The sequence below is a fragment of the Myiozetetes cayanensis genome, unplaced genomic scaffold (assembly GCF_022539395.1).
Source record: "Myiozetetes cayanensis isolate MyiCay16 unplaced genomic scaffold, myiCay2020 scf5-8, whole genome shotgun sequence".
NCBI classification, from domain to species: Eukaryota; Metazoa; Chordata; class Aves; order Passeriformes; family Tyrannidae; genus Myiozetetes; species Myiozetetes cayanensis.
In genome coordinates, this window is record NW_026087742.1 from 15,559,399 (window position 1) to 15,583,315 (window position 23,917).

The following is a 23,917-nucleotide window of genomic DNA, read 5'->3' on the forward strand; positions in this document are numbered from 1 at the left end:
ACTGGAGTTTGTGATGAAGTGTTCCTCTCTGGCTTCCTGCAGCCCCCTTCACAGACTGATAGGTTGCTATGAGATCTCCATGCAACCTTCTCCAGGCTGAACAGCCCCAACTTTTTCAGCCTCTTTTCATAAGGGAGGTTCTCTGGTTCCCTTACTGACTTGGTAACCCTCTTCTGGACTTACTGTAACAGTTCATGCCCTTATGTTGGGGGCACCAGAACTGTATGCAGTGTGCCAGCAGGGTCTCACGAGAGCAGAGTGGAGGGGCTACCATAGGCAGAGACCATGGACTTGCTACCAACTTTCAATATTCATTTGACTGCTTACACTCAAGTATTGGCTAAGGAACACAAATAAGAGGACAAGCAGCTGCAACAATTACAGATGATGAGCTCTCTGCAGCACACTCATTTGGTCTCCCTGCAGGTTGAGTCGGTTTTGCCATGTGACAGTCCTTGGTATGTGATCTCCAATCTTTTATCTCAGACCCTGAGAAGTTCTGTCTCCTTCCTCACTGGGACAGGGTGTCAGGCAGCCAGCCAAGGTCAGCCCATCACACCCACACAACTGTCATCCTACACATTCATGGACTGGGAACAACCACGTCATGCTGGGTCCAAATAAAAGGAGTGTTAACATTTTAACAGTGAGTATGTTTATTGAAGTGTTTGAAGTTCTGCACTCCATTGTACACTGTTCATAACTTAAAGGCAAAAGCAAAACGTTGCAACAGGTTCCAACCAGGATATTAAAAACCTCACATAATCATGTCACTTAAGAAATACAGTGAAACCGTTCAATCATTTTGGTCTTCGTCCCAGTCTTTCTTTCCTGATGGAGGTTTGGGGCCGCCAGCTGGTTTTGCCATAATGATCTTGAAGAGAATAGAGAAGCAGAAAAAAGTAACATTAGAATCAGGCTCTTAGCCTACTCTAACAGCCACATGATGCTGACTGTTAGCATTCACTAACTTCATGCAGTTTCCCTACTCTGAGCCTAAGCCAGTGATTATTATTATTATCCATCTAATCGATATATTCACAACTTAGTTATTTTTTCTTGAAAAAGGCAGAAGCTGAGCCCTTGATACAATAAAAAAGGTGGTTTACCTCATTTTTGCATGCAAATTCAAGACTTCAGTTAGTCTACAGAAAGTGAGTGCTTAAACAGGCCAACAACAGGCTAGTTTACAGGATGCACGCTACAGAAAGCACAATTACCAGAGCTATTGTTCTGAATTATTGCATCTAAATATCACACTTTAAAACTGTGAAACTCCATTAGTCCTACCATGTTAAAGGCTCATTCTCTGCACCTGCTATAGTGACAAGTAAGGTAAAACTGAAACTGCATTTTTCATTCCTTCCATGAAAATTTGGGTTTAGGAGTAAAATTCACTTTCAAAGGCACAAATACAGCATGTAGCCATCAGCACGCAGCAGAAGGCAGTGGTGTTACGTGTTGTCAGCACAGATACAACCTGCCACGTGCTTGTCAATGAACTCAGGCATGCACTCACACAGAGATACCTCTCTGCTAGAGAAACAGGGCTTACTGCACACTATTTTTCAGGCTCATCTTTCCAGTCATCTTTATCCCAATGTCCTTGTTGCTTAGGGGCTTTTGGACCGCCTGCTGTTTTTGCCATAATAATCTACAGAAATTTTACATGCAAATACATTTTTGCTGAAGTTCCACAAAATAAATAAAGACTTTTATCATTAAGACTGTAACCTCTATTATTCCTAAAAATGGATTTTAATGTAAAAATATATGAGAGAAGGTTTCTTCTATTAAATCTTATTCCTAAAGAAGTTAGGACAACTTTCTGAATACAATTATCAACTGTCAAATCTTTAAAAAACAAAACTCAAAACCAACAAACATTAAGAGCACTTCCATAGAAGCAGCACCATTCCAGATTACAAGCTCTTGAACAAATTACTTCCTCACTTTAAGAAATAAACCACATTTTCAAGTACCATTATTTTTACACCTGGCATTCCCAGAAGATTTCACCTGCTTTGCATGAGGGTTCTGCAAGGTTTCAATTCAGCACCAAATTACTGCAGGCTTACCTGATCAACCCTTAGGACAGTTACTGCTGCATTTGTAGCTAGCTTGATACCCCAGAATTTTCCAAGGTATGTGTCTAACACACCAGCTTCCAACATATCCTTCACTGCAGCGGCTTCGGCCTATCAGATAGAGGAAAAACATTATTCAAAACTGTCTCAGGCTTTCACCTAGCAAGGTATTATCACTTCTCTGATCTCATCTTCTCCCTTCAGAAAACCTTCATTCCTAATCCATTGGTAGGAAGACAAAATCAGTAATTACTGAAGACTTATTTTCTGTCACATTAGTTCAGTATCCCACTTCACCTCCTACTGGCCTATAAGGCCACTACATGATACTGAATTTAACTGCTTGCTGATTAGAACACTTAAGTATTTCAATTCTAACAAGTTACTATTCTAGACTGTGCAATGCAGAGCTTCCAATGAGTTAAAACAACCTATAAATACTTCATTCCAATAGAAGTACTTTTAAATATAATCCTGTGCTGCGGGGCACCAAGTAACACAAGAGACTATTTACCTCGATATCAAATCCAACATTTTTCTTCCCTTCCTGATGCACAGCATAAAGTTTGGAGATGACCTCATTAGCCTTTACTCCGGAGTTTTCTGCCAGTGCTCGAGGAATGGATTCAAACGCCTCAGCGAACTTCTTGATGGCATATTGGTCAAGCCCAGGACAGGTCTAAAGTCAAGTTGAAAACCATGTCAGCATTTCAAAAACCTTAAAAAAGGAGGGCGTTTTCCCCCACACTTTTTATTAATACACACACACATATATATGTTGGTATAAAGTAATTTTTGTATTTTTTGTGAGACGCATGGTGTGAAAAAATGAGAAGTCAAGAAGCCCATTTGCTGTACCTCTCCGTAAGATGTGATCTGCTTGGCTAATTCAATCTCTGTTGCACCACCTCCAGGAACAAGACGTTTATCCTGTGAAGGAGACCACACCAAAAGAGTTTTTCTGCTTAAAGCATCTTACTAATTTTTACTTTTCAGAATTCTTTAATAGCTTCTTTTATAAAAAGCAAAATAATAATGCAGTGGGGTTTGTGTCTGGGAATTTTTTTGCTTTTTTTAAACAACTTCAGCTCTTGGCTAACTAATAATAGCATTCCTAGATTTTCTCATCTTTTCTATTATTTTGGTGGAAAATATGAGGCAGGAAGCCAATCCGCTGTACACTAAGTTTAATATGTCAACAGGTATCACAAGGTGTTGGGAGTTTCTGTTTTGTTTTTCTTTCATTTTATATTAAGCATTTACCTGTTACCTCTGGTCTTTTAAACAAAAAAGTAATCATCATAAATCACAAGTCAGGAAAACTCCTGGAGACAATCATAAACACACAGTGTTTCTGCACTCTAAATCACCATGCATGTCTTGGTAAATACCAAAACATTTCCTATGTATTAAAAAAAAACCAAAAACAAAACAAATCAAAAACCCACAAAAACAAACAAACAAACAAACAAACAAAACCTGAAATAATAGTCCACACCAGCTGCTCAGAAAAAAAACCCACTTGTAAAACTGAGTTCTTTCCATAAAAGTGTATTTGTATTATGTGGAGGAAGCATGTCTTCATACAAATGAATTAGAAATTTAGTCTGCAACCAATCAGTTCCTCCTGATCCCGAGTGACAAAGCTATCTAGATTTTCTTCTGCGCCTGGTCTCATTACAAAACATTTAGGGAGTAAGGCAAGAAAGAGTTGACTGTCATTAGAAAGTGGCAAAACTAATCTACCTTCAGGCACTCACTCATTACTGGAAACAATGAGTGCAGTACACACTGAGCACCACCTTTTAAGTATCCTCTATTCACAACAGCAATCTTCTTTAGAGAACCCTCTACACCTCAGTACAACACAGCCTTCTCTACAACTCCAGAAGGCTCCTAAGCAGGCAACACCTGCTATAGCCTTTGTAGCAGATGAGCACAAAGCAGGCCCAAGTCTCGCCTCAAACTGATCCACTGCTCGCTTTCGACAACTCGCGTGTTCTCGCTACTTACCCTTGTGAGTACTTTGAAAGTGTTGACACCATCGTCCACTGCCCTCTCTATGTCATCCATCAGGTTGTCTGTAGATCCACGAATGAGGATAGTGGAAATGGCACCATCCTCCTTTTCTGTTCAGACATATGCATGACTGAATTAACTCTCCAACAGGTAAAACACATACGAACATCACACTTTCTAGAACAGCAGTGCCAGCGGTTCTACAGAACATACATACCGTGCTTAAACACAACAACTTGTGTATCCCCAACCTCTGATAAATACACACTACTGCAGTGACCCATTTCTTCAAGAGTAGGGGGAGTCTGGAAAGAAAAACAAGAGTTAAGAGGTGGAACTGCTCATCAGATCTCACCCTCCTGCTCCTCATTTGAAAAGTCCATACCAGTCTGGGTAGGGCTGTTGCACCAACAGTTTTGCAGAGTCTCCTCAGATCCCACTTGGAGTTCAATCTTTAAAAACAAGTTTCCAGAACAACATTAACACATAAGAGTATTCTCTTAACTCAGCAGCATTTTGTAAACCAGTGACAAGATCAAAATGTACTGCACCAAGTTAAAAAATCCACTCAACTATTTTTTTGAGTTATAATCATCTAATTTCAGTGATGCTGTGCAAAGACTATTTCCTAAGAATTTAAAAACAACTAAGAGGTTCAAACACTTGGAAATTATCAACTTCCTCTTCTAGTGCAAAAAACTTGAACTGATCTTTACAACACTTCTGTAATAATCCTTTGTTATACAAGACATTACAGTACCATTTCCAGAAGTGCACACATTTTGGACACCACCAATTTACAACTTTCAACAAAGCACCACTTATTTCTGTGAGATGTTGAGAGCTGCTGCTGGTAAATCTGACTTCATGTTATGCAGACAATATTTTGAGGATCTACAAATATGTTTTATTTGTAAGAAGACAGAACAGAAAAATGACAGAGAAGTATTAAGAATTGCCATCTGTAAACACGTTAGTGATGCACAGAGGCATCCTATCATTGCTAAATCATCACATGAGGACTGTTAACGAGCAGAAACCATCGTGGAATAGTCTCACATGCCTTTGAGGCCACATTCCTCTTTACTAGATCTAGAAATGTTGATGTTCATGATTTGAGTGTGCTACAGACACACTTAAGCCAGAATAATAATACCACGTACACAAATTACTCCCCATTAGTTGTCATACAGAGATGAAATTCTATCAAGAAACTTAAGCTATGAAACAACCAGACTTAGGTCAGATTTTGACTCACTAGAGAAACAACTAATCTGCAGTATTTTTTTGGTAATTTGTTTGAGAGCTATGCAACAAGATGGAGAGTGCATTTCATAAATCTGGTAGACCAAATGTTTTTATGCTCTTCTAGTACTTACCTGACTAACATAAGATTGTATTTATTGGCGTAATGAAGAGCCATGTCTGCCACTTTGCCACCCGTTACCACTACGTTTGCACCACTGTCAGCGATAGCTTTGACTTGCAAATCCATGAGATTTTCTTCTCCTTTACTGAAATTCATCAGTTCTTCAGCATTCTTTATGAGTACGGTGCCCTAGTGAAACACACACACTGTTATCAGTTCAGCACTAAACCACATGCCTACAAGATTCTGACAGATCATTTGCCTCCCAACCTATCCATAAACCTCAAGTCATCCTATTTTGTAATACTGATACCTTTCATAGGCAACAAGGTAAAACAAATTCAAAAAGAACCAAAAGGGCAATTCTGGTATTTCTAGACAACCTTTGAGGTTCAGACACTCAAGCATGTAGTTTGGCTCAAATAACCCAACAAAACCAACCCCACTTCCCCGGTCTCAAAAACCCTGCGAAGCAAAATTAGGTTGCAACATTTTCTGTGAACTTTTTTAAACTAATAAATCAATATTAACCAAAATATCTCAATCATCAAGTGTCAAGAATATAAATATTTAAGTCTATGCTTATGTGCTCTTATTTTTAGAGAGGTAACTTATTTTGAGCTTCAACATACCTTAGTTTCAGTTATCATCCCATCAAAAGGGCACGAATACACAGCTATTTTTGCATCTTTGACAGAAGTAACATCTCCTTCAGTTTCTTTTTTAAAAACCATGCCATGCAGTACTGAGGAAGCAGAAATACCAGCACCCTGAAAGGAAATACATGGAATTTGAGACTTTTTACAAGAGCATGTAGTGATAGGGCAAGGGAAAACAGCTTTAAACTGAAAGAGAGTAGGTTTATAGTAAATATTAGGAAGAAATTCTTTACTGTGAGGGTGGCAAGGTACTAGAGCAGGTTGCCCAGAAAAGCTGCGACTGCCCCATCCCTGAAGTGTTCCAGCCCAGGCTGGACAGGGCTTGGAGCAACCTGGGATACTGGAAGGTGTCCCTGCCCATGGCAGAGGCCTGGATGGATTTAAGGTCTCTCCCAACCCAAACCATTCTGTGATTCTATGACTCTATGAATGAGGAAACGTCATATTTTCAGAATTCTGCACTACACTGCATGAAAAGCAGACCTTACAATCATCTGGATGTAACACACTAAGTTATCATTGCAGCATAAAGAAATAAGACTTCAGCTTATTCAGCAAAAACAAACATTGTCTTACACTGTCCCCATTAGAGATTACTTTCAATATCAGTGATTTTTGTTTCTGAAAGTTGCTACTGGGCACTACACAAGGAAAGTTAAGACCAATTTTCAGAATCTACTATGCATGCCACAACACAACAGAAATTAGAATAGAAAAGGCTCTTCCAAAGTTCAAAGATTAACCTTCATTAAACTGTTTACAGTTAATAATACAGTAAAGTTAGCTACTTCAAACTTACCACAATTTTGCACACTCTGATATTATCAACGTTGAAATGACCAGAATCAGGAAGAATAGAAACTGTTTGGGAAAAAAATAAAAAAAAAAAAAAAGGAAAGGATGAATTTGTGTAGCTTAATGAATAAAGTAGAACAATGGCACCATAAAAAATGCCTGGAACTTTTCTGAAGTACTAAATTTCAATGGTTTCAGATGACTATCTAAATTCAAGACAATTACTATCTGCTAATAACTGGCAACAAGAGAAACAGGAATTTTGGTTTTTTACAATGTAGTAATCAATAAACAACATTTATTCAGGCTGCTCAGTAATTAACTGAGTTCAAATATCCATTCATACATGTACATTCAAGAGAAAAGTCTGACTCAAAATATTTGAGAAAACACTGGAACTAAACAAGAAGGGTTTATCTTGGAAATCTAAAGGGAAAGAACAACTCAACAGAACTACAGTCTTGCTTCCATTGTTCTGTGGCTGGCACTACTAACAGCTTATCTGAAGCGCAATGCATCTTCCTAATTATAAAAAAAGAGGGAGAAGGAGGGGTTTCTGCATTAAAAAGGCTACAAAGCTATTTCTCTAAACATTTAGTAGGAAACACAAACCTTTTCTGAGCCACAATGCCAATGAAGAGTTGAACAGGAGAAAGGTTTACCCCCATTTCAGAGGCTAAGGCGTCCCATCCAATTCAATCTGTTAAATTAACCACACTTTCTGTCTCACATGCAGCTGTAATGACCATAAGCAAACCTACTCAGGTTTTCAGACACAAGCACACACCTATTCTTGTCCACTTACCACAGGCCTGAGCAATAAGCTTTGCCAGGAAACGTTCATTGCCATATTGTTTGCTCATCACTGAAGTGTGCAACAGAGATGCCACTTCTTCAACATCTCGAAGGTTCTTCGCAGAACAGCACACCAGGTCTGGAAGAATTTCTAGGGCTTTCTTGCAAGCCTTTTCGTATCCTTCAATCACCTGTGCAGCAAACAATAAATATTCACTACACTGCTTCATGCAGCATTTATCTGCTCTTTAAATAGTCACAAAACATCAGCAAATGCAAAAGTTTTCAAGGGAAGCAAGCAACCACAAGCAGCAAAACACACAGTTCTCCTTCAAACATCTTTATCTAAAAAACTGAGTTCTGAAGAAAGCAGATGATTCACAATATTGCAACCTAGGAACACTGACCAATGGTAATCTGGATTCAAGCTATGTGAATTGCAATGACAATACAACTTGCCTCTGAGACAGATAACCCCATCCTCAGAAGGTCTTCTGCTAACTCCAGAAGGACTCCAGCAAAAACAAGGACAAAGTTTGTTCCATCTCCAACTTCTTGTTCTTGCATGTGGGAAGCCATAACAAGCATTTTTGCTGCAGGATGCTGGACCTTTAAGAGAAGGTAGGTACACATCTTGGTAACTAACATCCCACCTAGGACTGCAGCTCCAGGCTTTTCTGCACATCCAGTCTAAGCTCTCTTATTTCAAACTGTATCTAGAGATACTAAGAATGCACAGAATTGGAAGAGAAAGCAGCATTGATTATCTCAATTGGCTGACTTCTCTAATATGGAAAAAGTACAAACTCATATTAAAACAAAACCAGAACTGAGATTTCCAGTTATTCTACTCATACTGAACACTAACACAATGTGTTCAGTAAGGAAATACTTCACATTTACACAGTTTCTGTCAGTAACTACACAATTCCTTAAAATATTATTTGTGTCATGTCACAAATATGAATTTGATAGTACTTGCAAGAGTCAGGACAGGACAGCCTTTTTATGCTTTCACAGTTTTTACAGGAGGATGCTGTTATATCCTCAGTTTCTTAAATTCAGTTAGTGGATTCTAAGCAGACAGGAGAACACGGCAACAAACAACACTGGGAGATTAACATGCAACAACTATTTCATTCAGACTTCTCCAGAACACTGTATTTCTACATACCCTCTTCTAAATCTACACAGTGGTTTGGGGAAAAGTAGGGAATTATTAAGCTTCTCCAACAACTACTTAATGCTGCTTTACAGAAGAGTTATATTCCTCACTGTGGATCTCAAATTCAGTGAAAAAGGTAAATGATTTACAAAGTGCCATATGTAAATCATCTGCCAGAGTGACATGTATTTCCCTAGTGACAGTCAGAACCACAGCAACCCATGAACAGAAACACCAGTTCACAACTGACATCTGAAGGAAGAAAACTTACTTCCAGCTCTCTCAGGATAGTAGCAGCATCATTTGTTACAAAAAGCTTCTCCAGATGATTGATAACCATTTTGTTCATTCCTAATGAGGGAAACAAAAAAAAAGAAAAAAAAGAATTCCTTATGCAAACAATATTTTGCACACAGACACTGCTTCATAACTTTCAGGTGTATCTTGCATATTAAAATGTTCACCCTATTTATAACTTAAGAACTTAAAATATTTTTTCCAAATAACATTTAGAAGTGTGTCACATTAAAAAGAAATCAGTAATTTCTGAATAAGCAGTTCTCTCTTCAGAAATACTAACATGTTATTTAATTAACCAATCCAGGAGAACATAGTTTGTTTTTGTATATATGACTGGCCACGGTTATGGTTAAGTTCACTCTGACTATCTGCCATGTTATCATCTTCCCTTTAGCTTTTGTGCTCTTCCATAGAGCAGTAGGGCAGCAAAGAGAACACAGTAACTGCTACAAAAACATGGCAAAGGCAGGTACACTGCACTCAAGAGCTAACAAAACACAATCTGATTTGTACTCACAAGGATATATTTACAGTTCTAGAGTAAGTCCAATGTGTTTCCTCAAGAAACAAACATCTGCTTCTTTGTCAAGGCATGTGTAGTTTTCAAACATAGGATTTGTCTCAAAAAAGCAGCAATAATTTTAGGATTTATTTACCATTTGGTCCATAAGCTGTACGGGTGGTTTGAGCAAGTTCTTTGCATGCCTGGATGTTCCTATAGACAGCTTCTTCTAGTCCTGAATAATGCTGAACAGAAAAATATCTGATCAGAATTAGGCTAACAAAAAAAACAAGTGATGAGCTAGTAACTTCTCATCAAAGCAGCGTCAATCTAGTGAGTCCCTGAACATTTTTTATTCATTTAAATCTGGTATTTCACTAAGAGCTTAAATGGAAACCAAACCTTACCCAAAGACAGTGAGAAAAGAACTACTTTTCTCCTTCTCAACTAGGCAGCTCAGCAGGCACAAACAGAAAATCTGAACAGTGACTCAACTTTCAATACAGTTTGCATCCCCTCAGTCTTCCAAAAAAATTTGTGACATGACAAAGGGAAACAGAAAACAACCAAGACAAGACTGGAGAGGGGTAAGGGGTTTTGTTAGCATAGATTTTATACATGCTTCTTTATTCACAGCTCTGTATTCCACAAAAATCATTTAACTCAGTTCTATGTTCAAACATGTGCAGTTTGAAAATTCAGAAGAATGATCAGTAAAATATTTGTGTTCAAGGCTGTGATCAGCCTGGCTTCACTTTGGAAACCTTAAGAAAAGACGGGATCCCCAGAAAGGGCCCTAAGAAAGAAGAAAGGGTAGGACAAAACATACCGTGTGGCCATAAGAGAGAAAGGTACTCTCTAATGTTTACTCTCTAAATACTAAAACATCTCAGAATGCCAGCTGACTCCTTGTTTTGCAGAAGAAGACAGCTCTTGCTATCTTGGCCTTGAATTCTCAATTAGAGAACAAGCAGTCAGGCCACTTTGTTTCCCTGTGCTGCTCCTGCTCTTGATGCATGCCATTATTTGGCTCCAACAATTCTACAAAGAAACACAGAGGGCTTTCAGAACTGCTAACTTCACTCTTCTTCCTACTAAGTAGCAGCAAACAGAAATTTTCTAATTTTTTCCCTTGCTTGGAAAGAGGGACTTTCCACAAGGGCTTGGAGTGACAGGACAAGGGGGAACGGCTTCACACTGAAAGAAAGCAGGTTTAGATTAAGCCTCAGGAAGAAATTCCTCCCTGTGAGGATGGTGAGGTTCTGGCACAGGTTGCCCAGAGCAGCCTGTGGATGCCCCTTCCCTAGAAATGTTCATGGCCAGGTTGGATGGGGCTTGGAGCGACCTGCTCTAGTGGAAGATATCCCTGCCCACGGCCGGGCAGTGGGAGGTAAATGACCCTTAAGGTCCCTTCCAATCCAAAGCCTTCTGCTGATTCTTTGAATAATAAGAAAAAAAAACTACATCTGCTTGCTTTCCATCCTTTCCAAAGAAAGCTGCTGCTTTATTAAGACACAGTCCTTCCATACTACCAAAATCTTCATTTTGCTAATATTAAATACAATTAATAGGGATTTATGGAAAGGAAATGCATGGAAAATATTGCAGCGATCTGCATCGCTGACAAAGGCCCTTCCCTTAAAGACACAGTAACAGAGAGAGCCAAGCACTGTCCGTAACAAGCGGGACACTCCTGAACAGCTCCAGCGACATGGCCCGGCTGAATGCTGCCCTAAGAGCTCCCCACACCGCGCGGGCTCGAGTCGAGTCGGGCGCGCAGCCCGAGAGGCCGCATTGGCGCCGAGAGGCCGCATTGGGCCCGGGCCCCCCGGCCCCCGCAGAGCTTTCTCGAAGGCTGCGAGCGCCAGGCGCCACCTGCAGCAGCGCGGGCCCCGGGCCGGGCCGGGGTCGATGCCCACGCCGAGCGCCGCAGAGGGGCCGGGCCGGGCCGGGCCGGTCCGGGCGGGGGGCAGTGTGCGGACCGCCGGCCCCCGCCCCGCGGACACGTGGGACGGCCGGGCCCGCCGGCCTGCCAGCGCCTCCCCCGCGCCACCGCCCCGGGACTCCTCCCGCACCCACCCACCCACCCACCGTCCGCCCATCCACCCGCCCATCCATCCATAGGTGATCCCACCTTCGCTCCCTCCTTGAGCATCTGGGCGAAGCCCGGGGCCTTGGGGACGTGCAGCGCCATCTCGGCTCAGCTGCGGGGCACGGCGAGCGGGGCACGGCGGGAGCGCGGGGCGCGCACGCGCGGGGCGGGACGGGGCCGGAGCGGGCCGGCCTTTCCCCCTCAGCGCGGCAGCCACGGGCGGAGGGAGGGAGGCGGCTCTGAGGGCAGCTCTGGGGGCGGCTCTGGGGAGAGGCTCTGGGGAGCTCTGGGACGGCTGGTCGCGGGGCGCGGCGGGCACCGCAGCGGGAAAGGCGCGCACGCCAACACAGGGCTGGGGTCGGCTCCCTCAGAGCCTTCCCTTCCCTGCCGAGCTCAGCGTACCGTCCCTAAGGCGTCCCAGTGGCAGGCACTGGTCGTAAAACTTAGCAGATTCTAGTCGAGTGTTTTGCTTAGTTCGTATCTGACTTGTCCGAATGGAAGCACAATGCACAGGTGGGAAAAATAAGTGTCACAGAACCACAGGATGGTTTTGAGTTGGAAGGGCCCCTAAAGATCACCTGGTTCCAACCCCCTGCCACGGGCAGGGACACTTCCCACTAAACCAGGTTGCTCGGAGCTCCATCCAGCCTCTCCTTGGAACACTGCCAGGCATGGGGCATCCACAGCTGCTCTGGGAAAGCTGTGCCAATGCCTGACTACCCTCACAGTAAAGACTTTCTTCTTAATATCTAATATAAACCTACTTTCTTTCAGTTTGAAGCCATTCCCCTTTGTCCCATTGTTGTCCACAAAAATCAAATTCATTACCTGGTATGCAACAAGCCAATAATTACCCACTTGAGAGAGGCATTGATTATTTATTTCAGAATTGTACAAGCCTGGGTGCTCAGTGTTACTCCGCAAATCAAGCACACCAACTATGAGAACTCTTTACTATTTATACATTTTAGCAAAAAAAGTTCTGCCAGATGTCCTCGTAGTCTGTAAATTCTGCATTCTTTGTGTCCACTATCAGTGAGCATCCTTCTTCCCAAGCTATGTGAACTTACCCTAGGTTTAAGATCATTGAAGTGTGTCACGCCCTAAACCTTAGCAACAACAATTCTACTAACAAGTGCTACAGAACATGCTATTTGGATGCCCACCTTGAAAGCTCTACATGTAGCTGCAGTCCTTCCAGGGAGACAGTGGCTCTGTTTCTATGTGGAGCTGCTTTAAGTTTGATGAGTTTTATTAACTTTGCTTCTGTGCCACACAAAATCAGATGTACTGCTTCAAGACAAGAAGTTCAAGGCCTTAGAAATAAAACTGCTGCTTTTAGGCCATGCAATACCTGAGCCTGTAACCCAACAGAGACTGCTGCCCCACCTGTGCAGTGCAGACAGGCTGCCTGCAAGGTTAGCTAAATCACTTGATACATGTTGCTTGAGCAACTTCAAGAGAACACGCTTACTTGGTTTAGTTTTACTGTCCCATAATTCTTAAAATTCAATCAGTTTTACCCTGTAACACACCCTGGCAGTGTAAAAAAGAGTGATGATGGAGGAAAACTACATGAATCATCCCATGAATGAGCTTCAACAATTCTGTATGCAGTTTTGCTACAAGTACTTGGAGGCAGATGCCACTAGAACCAGAAAAGGGAACTCACACAACCCTGTTTATTATAAACAAGGCATTTCCAAAAGGAAATACTGGATTTTGGCACAGGGGTCATAACCCCCTTTATCCCTCTCTTCTCCCTTCCAATGCTTGCACCACAGTGCAGCCAGGAAAGAAGGAAATGTCCATCCTGTTCTACAGTCATGATACTAGAAACTGTATTTTGTGAAGCAACTTCCGTAACCTGTTGTTAGCCATGGAGATCAGAAGAGCTATTACTCCTAAGTCAGTTCAAAAATCTTTTCATAGTCATGAACATGAAATCATGGACTTTATATCAATAGCTGAATGCATTTGAGTCAGAGACATTAGTTTTGGGGCAGAGAGGAAAGATGGTTTGTGTTCTTCGACTGCTGATCTCATTGATATACATTGGTGTTATTCCCCTTCCTTGTTTTTAACCTGGACAAATGACAGAAAAATCAAGGCAACAAATAGTGTGTAGGATAATAAAGAAATGGGATTTTACTGTTAAAAACACTTCTCAAGTTTACATTCATTGCAATCTTTCCATAGCATGAAAGGCTGAATATTTATCTTTCCATAACTTCTGTTCTCTGATTTTTCAGGGATGATCTCTCCAAAGCACTCGTTTCATCAGAACCTTAGTAAGTGTTAGCTCAGAAATGAATTCAAGACATTATTATTGTCTGACAATTGTGAGCATTCATCAGACTAGGAAGGTGACATTCCGTTATTGACTCTGATAATTAAAATGCTGTTATTTAATTAGTCTCTGAAGTGGGTTATATACAGAAAATTTATCTTGTGTAATGTTGGAACTACAGCAAAAAGTAAAGTCAGTTCACTCAGGCCAACAGTAACTATCACAGCATTTCAAGGTGTTTTCCAATAACTCAACTCCACTTGAGTAAAATAAGCAACTTGGGGGTGAAAGACTCAGCTCTTTTTATTCAGCACTTCAGCAGAACAATTTACTGGAAACAGCAATGAGATAAGAAAACAAACAGTAATAGCAACAATACTAATGACAGAGGGTAAAAGAAATAATGATTCACTCAGAAACCCTCTGACAGTAGACAATACCCAACTGCTCCCTTCACCACAATTACATGACTAAAAGAGACCCCTTCTCTACTGAAGAGATTCCCTTACCCCCACCTCTGGCAATGATGTGAGGTAGCATAGAATGATCTCCAGGTCCTGACCATGTGCCCCTCTTTGTACAGTGCTTTTATTGAAGCTTATGGTAGCTACTTTTTTAAAACCAGAATACCACTAAAGTCAAGATATACATGTATGTTTGTGACTATGAATATAGACAATATACATATGTACTAATCTGTATTCAGTTATCAATAGAACATTTCTTTGTGTTATAACCAGCAGTTATTTTGGACTTGCTGTATAATCACAGCTTTGGTTTGGCCTTGATCTTTTTTTAGCTATGTATCTACACCATTTATATTCTGCACAGACATTGCCATGTTAAAGGACCATCCAAAGGTCAGAGGGTTGGCTATTAGCAGTTGGCTGCGCTTTCATCAGCTAAAATCTATTACTGTACACATGGAAATCCCCACCTTATCTGTAGGCACTTGTTTGTCAAGTCCTAGAATGGTGAAATTTTAACAGGATCTCGGGAAGTTCATGAAAAGGACAGAAAGTTAATTTCTGTTTACTTATTCAGCTGTGGGAAACCAAACAATGGAAAATGAGGGATAGAAAAGTATCTGCTGAAGTGTGAGTATAACAACTGTGTTTGTGCAATAACACTGTCACCTGGCCAATGAAAAATATGGGTGTGGCATCTTGAGGGAAGTCTGAGGACCATACCTAGTTTGCAGAGAATCATGCTCATACGTGAAACAAAAAATTGTGAACCATGGAGTGCCAAACATTCAGAATAATTATCTTAGTAACAGCAGCTGCAGTTACATCAACTTTCCCCAGATTGTACTTATTTCACTTGTGTCATAATGAGAAGGAACAGTTTAATCAATTAGAGTAAGTCTAATCAACTAAGTACTGTTTAGGTCATTGCTACAGGTCCTGGGTTAAACGCTACCCTCATCCTGGGCTTCTCTCACTTCAGCAGAGGATTGCAAGCTGATCAGGAAAGGAAGATTTCCTTACCATTTGTATTCTTATCTCAGTGTGTGCTCTCTCTGCCATAGCTAATCCAGTTAGTTTGAGTCAATGGAAAGCACTTCTGGGGATTGCCTTTCCATGGAAGCAGTAGATTAAATTATTTGAAAATGCTGACATATTAAAGTAGTGAAGCCAGTCCTCAGCTGAGTTAAGGATCCAGCATGTTTGTGAAACATCTGGAGTACCAGTCTGATGAGGAGGAGTTGAAGGAGCTAGAGATGTTTAGCCTGGAGAAAGGGAGGCTCAAGAGGGACCTTCTTGTTTACTAAAACTACCTGAAAGGAGGTAGCCAGGTAGACGTCAGTCTCTTCTCCCAGATAACAAGCAATAGGACGAGAGGAAATGTGTGTGTCATGGCTGGGGGCGGGGGTAAGGGACTCTCTGGCTTCCACATGTCATGCCACTGACACTATGTGGAGTAAGAGGGTCATGCTGATCACACAGTGAGCTCAGATAGGAAATCCCAATCACACCGGCATCTTGGAAGTCCTCACAAACTGTCCTGAAGGTGAAAATTTCAGACTACCATCAGGGGAGGAGGAGGACAAGGTGAGACATGCTGAGGAGTCCCCATATAATCAGCTACCTGAAAATTAAAATGGTGTGTTCTCTTCACTGACAGTTCCTGCCATATCATAAGGATACATCGGAAGTGCCATATGGAGTCCTATGCAGCGAATTGCAGAAGCTATTGAGGCACAAGGTGAATCAAGTTAGGTTACAGACCTGAAAGCTTTCCAGATGGCTTTAGGTATCGCTGAACAAGAGAAATGGCCAGCACTCAACATCTACACTGACTCATGGATGGCAGCAAAGGCTCTGTGGGAATGGCTGGACCGATTGTCAGACCCACCTGGGCTGCTGGATTATGGCAAGACATCGCTGCCCGGGTAGAGAAGTTGGCTGTAAAAGAGCATTATATAGGTGCCCACATACCCAAGAGTTGGGCTTCTGAAGAGCATCGCCACAAGGAACAGGTGGATTGAGCTGTCAAGATTAAACTGACTCAGTTGGATCTGGACTGGCAGCATAAGGGTGAATTATTTCTAGTTTAGTGGGCCCGTGATGCCTCGGGTCATCAGGGAGGAGATGCAACACACAAATGGGTTTGTGATCAGGGGTAGATGGACACCATCTCCCAGGTTGTCTGTGAAACATGCACTGCAATCAAGCAGGCCAAGTGGGTAAAGCCTCTGTGGTATGGTAGACAATGGTCGGATTATAAATATGGGGAGACCAGACAGACTGATCACACTCTTGCAAACCCACCAAGGCAAGTGCTACGTATGATGGTGGAAACAATCACCAGATGGCTGGAGACACACCCTGGAGACATTCCACCACTGTAACACCATCTTGGGCCTTGAAAAGCAAGTCCTATGGCAGCAGGGCACCCCAGAAAGAATTGAGTCAAACAATGGGACTAATTTAAAAAATAGTCTCATAGACACCTGGACCAGATGGCACAGTGTGGAGGAGGGATATCATATTCCCTATCAGGCACCAGCCTCTGGGATAATTGAATGGACTGTCAAAAACCACACTGAAAGCAATTCGTGGTGGAACCTACCAATGGAATTAGCCTCACCCAATCCAAACCTCCATGTGCCACAGAAGCGGAAAAAGTCCCTGTGGTGCATATGAGAAATGTGTTAGGGAAGACAGTGGATTAGTCCTGCCTCGAGCAAAGGCAAACCCATCTGTGGGACTGTTTTTGCTGAACAAGCCAGGTGCATTTGGCAGGTAATGCAGAGAGATGGGGAAACACGATGTGTACCTTAAGGAGATTTGATTTTTTGAGTGACAAGAGTCTGTAGTGTTGAGTTGTATAATATTCATTGCTGAGTGACACTGCCATTGTATGCCATAACTACCACAGGCAATGAGTATGGACTGGTACACACCAGTTGTGAGCTCTTGATGCAGCTTGCAACCAGCCCAACAGCACACCAGCCCTCCTGCCCTGGGAGACAAGTACAGAGGAGGCCACCAAGATGATCAGAGAGATGGAGCACCTCCGATATAAGGAAAGGCTGAGAGAATTGTGTTTGTTCAGCCTGGAAAAGAGAAGGCTTAGGGGTGACCCAATTGCACTTTTGTAGTACTTGAAGGGAGCCTACAAGGAAGATGGACAGAGACTATTTACAAGGACATGGCATGACAGAACAATGGGAAATGGCTTCAAAAGTAGGTTTACATTAGATATTAGGAGAAAATTCTTTACTATGAGTGTAGTCAGGAACTGGCGCAGGTTATCTAGAGAAGCTGTGGATGTCCCGCTCCTGGAAGTGTTCCAAGGCCAGGTTGGATGGAGCTCTGAGCAGCCTGGTCTAGTGAAAGGTGTCCCTGTCCATGGCCTGGATTGGAACCAGATGATCTTTAAGGTTCCTTCCAACCCAGGCCATTCTATGATTTATGAATTTCTCAAGTGTGCCCACTAAGGGGCAGCATTGAAGAGCAGGTCTCTGTAAACAGCTACTTCTAGTCGTACTATGGAGTAGGTGTAAGGAAGGGACTAATATAATAATATATAATATAATGGCCAGTCTTCGCGAGCGAAGATCCGGGGAAGGTTTTTACACCTTCCAGCCTGCGCATTGGATTTTTTAGGTGAGACACAGTGTGCGCGGAACTGAGCCCACCCTTTAATCCTAAGGTTCATCTGCCGGAGCCAAGCGAGCTTGGACAGTGGCAGCGAGGTCCTTAGGACGTAGGTGGGTTGCCTTTAAGGGCTAACGAGCCCCACCTGCCCGGGAGTGGCCCTGACCGGGAATCGAACCGCGGTGATAGCGCGGCGCCTTTACCACTAGACCACCAGGGGCTAAGGAAGGGACTAACAAACTAGTAAATGGAAGGAAGAAAAAGAAAAAGAAAAAAAAAGAAAAAAAAAAGAAAAAGAAAAAAAGAAAAAAAAGATGTTAGCGACATTAATCCAGCTGAGAGGATGGCAATCCTGATTTCAGTGGCAATCCATCTGATAAGTGGTGTGAGAGCAAGTGGTGATCTGGTTGCATCAGTCTGGGCCATGAGATGTCCAGGGTCCTGGGGGCACTGCCTGGGCTTGAGGAGGTACCTTTTTAGGTTTCTTGTTTTCTATGTACATCAGTTATCATGAGCAGTTTGTTCTTTCGGGCCTTTCATGAAAATCCATGCCCAGTTCTGCCACTCATTCTTGTGCTTGTTCTGTACTGTATGTGGTTCTTTCTCACAGAAAAGTGCTGCCCTATCTCCACCTGCTCCCCCCTTCTCCAGCCAAAACTTGTTCTTTCTCATGGCATGTTAATGACAACAGTCCTTATTACCAGCAATTCTTGTCTGTTACTGCTAACAGTCCTTGGTTGGCTCTGCAGCCACCTGGTTATGGTTGTTTGAGACATACACATTAGTCCCTTAACTTCTGGGAATCGAGAGCTCAATGAGTCTCACTTTGCAGCACTGTTTATAGGGTCCTTAAAGAGTGGGCTTCAGAATGCTTTAGCCCCTTATAGTTGAGAGCTCAAAGGACCTCACTTTGGATTGCTGTTTATAGGGCCTTTAGTGGTATAATTTTTCATCCTGGCTGCAATTCAAGTCAGTAACTTTCTTTGAAGGTTCAGTAACAAAAATATTATTCCCACTTAGGTTGCTATTCAGGCAAGAAAAATAAGTTTCCTAGGCTCTTTGTTAGAAAACAGGTGCTCATTAGACACCACTCGTTCCTGGGGACAGAGAGTGTTTCTGATAACCTCAAGAGGTGTGGTTTGTCAAAGCCGAGGCCTAACGAGCGTTGGATCATAATGTGGCCTGGGCTGGGGGATGCACCACCACAACCCATCCCATGACTAAAGTCAGCTTCTCAGGGCCTCTAGGGTGGGAATATTATAATGCGGGAATATTCTGGAGTATTGATATCACTGGCTTAGTCCTGTACATTAGATCACAAGAGGAAGAGTGTGGCATGAATAAAGACAGGTAGTGCTTAGTCTTTCGCTTGCAGTCTGCTGCGCGGACATGTGTGATCATTTAGGGAGAACAAAGTTCAAGGGCTCTTTTCCTCCCCTCTGAAAAAGCAGCACTTTACTGCCCTTACCCTACTTTATCTTGTGAGTGTCCTAATAGAAAATTGGCAGAGTCTTTTTTTTTCTGGGCAGGAGTTGTCCCTGGATAAGGTAGTCTTTGAAATTGTCTCGTCTAATTTATCTGCCAGAGCAAAATATTTGCCTTTTTTTTTTTCCCCCCTAATATCTTTAGGTTTATAAAAATGTAATGCCTTTCATTGGAATAAGCAATTTTGGCTGAATTTGGATTCGTGGGGGAAACTGGTGTAAGAATCCATCCATTACAGGCCACATCAGAGAGGCACGAGGGTTCCAAACTGACTATAAATGGGGAGACAGGTCATAAGACTGATAATTTTTGACTTTGTAACCATATGATTTCGTGTTTAATGCAGTTTATTCTACAGACCAAGATAAATTCACATACACGCATCCTGTCATTCTATGATAGTCACATGCCTGATACATCTAGCACACCGCTCTTGCTATAATAACTGTAATATCATAAGTTTTCTCTTCAGAGAGGGAGGGAAGATCATAAAGACATAGAATGGTTGGGGTTGGAAGGGACCTTTAAGTTAATCTCCCATGGACAGGGACACCTTCCACTAGACCAGGTTGCTCCAAGCCCTGTCCTGGACTTGGACACTTCCAGGGATGGGGCAGCCACAGCTTCCTGGGCAACCTGTGCCAGGGCCTTCCCACCCTCACAAGGAAGAATTTCTTCCTAATAGCCAATCTAAACATACTTTTTCTCTGTATGAAGCCATTCCCTCTTGTCCAATCATTCCATGCTGTTGTCCAAAATCCCTCTCCATCTCTCTTGGAGCCTCTTGAGGCACTGAAAGGGGCTCTGAGCTCTCTGTGGAGCCTTCTCTTGTCCAGGCTGAACAACCCAAGCTCTCTCAGCCTGTCTTCACAGCAGTGGTGCTCCAGCCCTTGGAGCATTTTCATGGCCTCCCGGACTCACTCCAGCAAGTCCATGTGCTTCTACTGCTGGGGTTCCCAGAGCTGTACACAGGTGGGATTTCTAGAGAGCAGAGCAGGTGGGGAGACTCACCTCCCTCAACCTGCTGGTCACATCCCTTTTGATGCAGCCCAAGGTATGGTTGGCTCTCTGGGCTCCAAATGCAGATATATATCTAGAGGATGCATGAGGACTGGACTGTTATGAGATGAATTTACTAATGCATTTTTTCTGCTGATAAATATTCTAGCATTTATTGTTTCTACACTTCCCCTCTATGTTTGTAGCTGGCAGTGTGACCTAAGGCGGTTTCAGCGCTGAATCAGTAGTGAGGTTTCCAGTATTGCCAGAGTACCAGCTGCTGCTTGGGATTTTGCCACATTCTTCTGCATGCTGATTTCTTCCTGAGAGCAGCAAAGCTTCATGAAAGACTGTGTTGATTTGAAAGTCTTACACATGTATCCATGAAAGCATGATCATTTAGTGGGAATGTCTTGTAGTGTCCTCTTCAGGTAAGTTCTTAAGTAAGGAAAGCTTCAGTTGAAGCAGAGTGATTACTACACTTTTACATGGATATGAGGGAACTACCCTTCTCTTCTAGGATGGTGGTTTAGTGGCACAATTGGTAAGCAAAACTGATGAATTTTTTATTAAGTGATGGTGTTTCCAGTTGGCCAGTGCCAGCCAATGCTGGCTTTGAACATTTAGCTGTTGACCAACCAGAGAATTGCTGCACACTATCCATGTCCTCCTTCACCATTCACCGTTGAGATGACCCACCATCCTTCTTCCCATAATTAGTTTACAAAAGTTATTTCCATCTCCATGCTGATGTAAATGAAGTGTGTAAGTTTGCACATGTTGATTTCTGGCAATATTAAAGCCCCACCCAGCTTTTCCAGTAATATTTCCAACTTCAGCTTTCATCTTGTTTTCCATGCAGAGTTACACAGGGATCTTTGGCAGGATAATATCTCAAAGGCTTCAGCTTTCTTTCTCTCACCAGAATTAGCATTTTACAATTTCTATCTGGAGTTTGCTCTGGAAGTGATGGAGTTTTGCACCAGTCAGGTTTACAACTACAATTCAAGATGCAATTATTTCCAGATGATCTTAAGGCAGATGTAAAAATTGTTGGTTCAGCTCCTGTAAATACACATTACTTTGACTGAGCCAATTCTTTAATTTCTCTGCAACAATCTCCTTCATTAGGCCTGTATGATTCTATATAAGTGAATTCAGCTATCGGATAGCAATTTGCCATCAATCATAAAGTTACTTATGTGCTATTTTGTAAGTTAGTGCTCAATGTGTGTTTTGTGCTGGTGTTAATGATTTAGTTTAATCTGATAGAGTTCAGCCATTTATGACAGTAGAGCTTGGGGGAAAGTACATTATTTTGCCTGTGTTAAAATGCTACCTAGGCAGGTAGGTAATAGAGACTGGAGGTAATACCACAGAACACTAATAAAATGTTCTGTTGCTTGCTCCAGTTGTCAGGACTTGGGATTTTGGATTGTGAGTGATATTGTTCTATGTGCAATTTCAGGCAATACTTTTTTTTTTATTATTTCTTCTTGGAACATCTTCCATATGGTAGAATATTTAAAGTGTATTTTAAAATAGTGGCTGGCAATCTGCGAAATACCATTTTAGCATGAATGAGGTCATGTGCTACCAAAATACTACTTATACTAGGAACTGGAGATGAATTGAAAGTAGCACAGCTAAAAAAGTGAAGGCAACAGGTGTTTTATTAGATTGCAGGTATTGGCTTTTTTTAACATCTGTAGAATAACTGATACTTCATCCTAAAACTTGCTGCAAATTTGTATGTTTCCACTACTGAATATCAGTTACTCCCAGTATTCTTAATTTAGGATATGTTCCCTTAAGGTGTTTTTGGCTAATAAAACATGATATCCTCTTCTAGCACATCACCAGTTTCATAATGTGATGCAGGATTAAAAGAATTTTGCTTGAAGACCAGGCATCTGATGACTAAGAGTATACTGAAAAGGAAACAGGGCAGGCTATGCTCCTGAAAAAAAAAAGAAAAAAAACAAACCCTGGAGATACCAGCATTCTGCAATTTTCACAGACATGACTATAAGGTGTATGTGCAACCTGTCAGAAAGAAGTATTTTTTGCGTTGCAAGAAATGGGAGAGTAATTTGGTGTACATATTTTAATCACCTATTTAGTAAGTAAGAGAAGCAGGACTTATCTCTACCCAAAATTGATGATGGCTTTGACTATTATTTGAGCAAGTCAAGGAAGCGAAACATCTCGAACTTTAATTTCCCCATTGATTAAAACTGAGATCTTCCCTAGTGTATTCTTAGTAATTTAAACAACCTTTTAAAATGTGCTGTTTAAATCCATGTTGTTGGGAGTTTTAGCACAATCACCCCAATAATAAATAGATGCTAGAACAATTACAGTCAAATCATTCATCCTGATGCTTCAAATTTGATGTTCTGGATGCAGAATGCTGTAATATTCTCACATTTTAAAAGTATGCCACCTCCCATAAAGTAGTAGTTTCAGGTGGCTAATCATTGCATAAACCATGGGACTGATATTTAAATGCAAATCAGGGGCCTTTTTTTGGTGCAGTTTTGGATCTTAGCCCATGAGTCACAGTTTTCAGAAGCAGCAAACTCCATAGAAGAGTGCAACTGTGTCAGTTCTGGGCTCTTCAGTACAAGAAAGACAAGGAGCTACTGGAAATGGTCCAGCAGAGATCACAAAGATGATGAGGGGTCTGGAGCCTCAGGAGATACCTAACTAATGGTGTAGCTATCTGATACCCTCCCCGGTCATTGCTGGGGGAAAGGCAATGTGGATAGGATATTTTTGCAGTTTAGTAATTTTGAAGTATAAAAAAGGTCTTTTGAGGCTACAAAGGCAACTGCTGGCTTCCAGAGTTTTGCCCTGATGAGATCAATCCTGGACTAGGGCCAGAAGGTGAGAGGGTAAGGAAGGACTTCAGACTGTCTTTATTTGTCCTGCAACCCCTCTATATCTCAGCTGAGCCAAGAGAATCTAGGAATGTTTCTACACAGATGTGGGTTAGATAAACTCTTTCCATTCGGAATTTCAAGATATGAAATACATTTTGAGCTACAAAAGAAGGAGAACCCCCTTTTCAAGCACAAAACAATGAAGACATTCTGTATAACCATTCTGTAATTGTTCTCCGTTTTTCTCCATTTGTTCTAATGACATTGGTAACAATCAATCAAAGTCATGTAGGCAGTACAAGTGTGTGACAGAGTACTTGTGCAAGACAGGGATTAAACCTTTATTTTCTGGCAATAGGAAATAAAAGT

The 23,917-nt window shown here is 41.9% G+C and overlaps 1 protein-coding gene across 1 annotated transcript; it reads right to left on the reverse strand.

The window, feature by feature from the left end:
- Positions 1–632: 632 nt before the first annotated feature.
- Positions 633–11,957, reverse strand: CCT8 (chaperonin containing TCP1 subunit 8). Its single transcript, XM_050333206.1, has 15 exons — positions 11,826–11,957; positions 9,846–9,936; positions 9,161–9,240; positions 8,184–8,333; positions 7,735–7,915; positions 6,934–6,995; positions 6,108–6,245; positions 5,486–5,664; positions 4,492–4,558; positions 4,324–4,411; positions 4,101–4,216; positions 2,946–3,017; positions 2,602–2,766; positions 2,079–2,198; positions 633–874 (listed from the first exon to the last, which is right to left on the reverse strand). Exons 1-15 carry the CDS (start codon positions 11,883–11,885, stop codon positions 797–799), a joined length of 1,647 nt encoding a protein of 548 aa, XP_050189163.1. The 5' UTR covers positions 11,886–11,957; the 3' UTR covers positions 633–796.
- Between the last annotated feature and the right edge of the window lie 11,960 nt (positions 11,958–23,917).

Coding starts and splice junctions, on each gene's coding strand:
- CCT8 (XM_050333206.1), bottom strand. CDS start 11,885: ATGGCGCTGCACGTCCCCAAGGCCCCGGGCTTCGCCCAGATGCTCAAG. Junction 8,334..9,160: donor CTATCCTGAGAGAGCTGGAA/GTAAGTTTTCTT, acceptor CTTCTCTTAAAG/GTCCAGCATCCTGCAGCAAA. Junction 6,996..7,734: donor GCTTATTGCTCAGGCCTGTG/GTAAGTGGACAA, acceptor TTTCCCAAACAG/TTTCTATTCTTCCTGATTCT.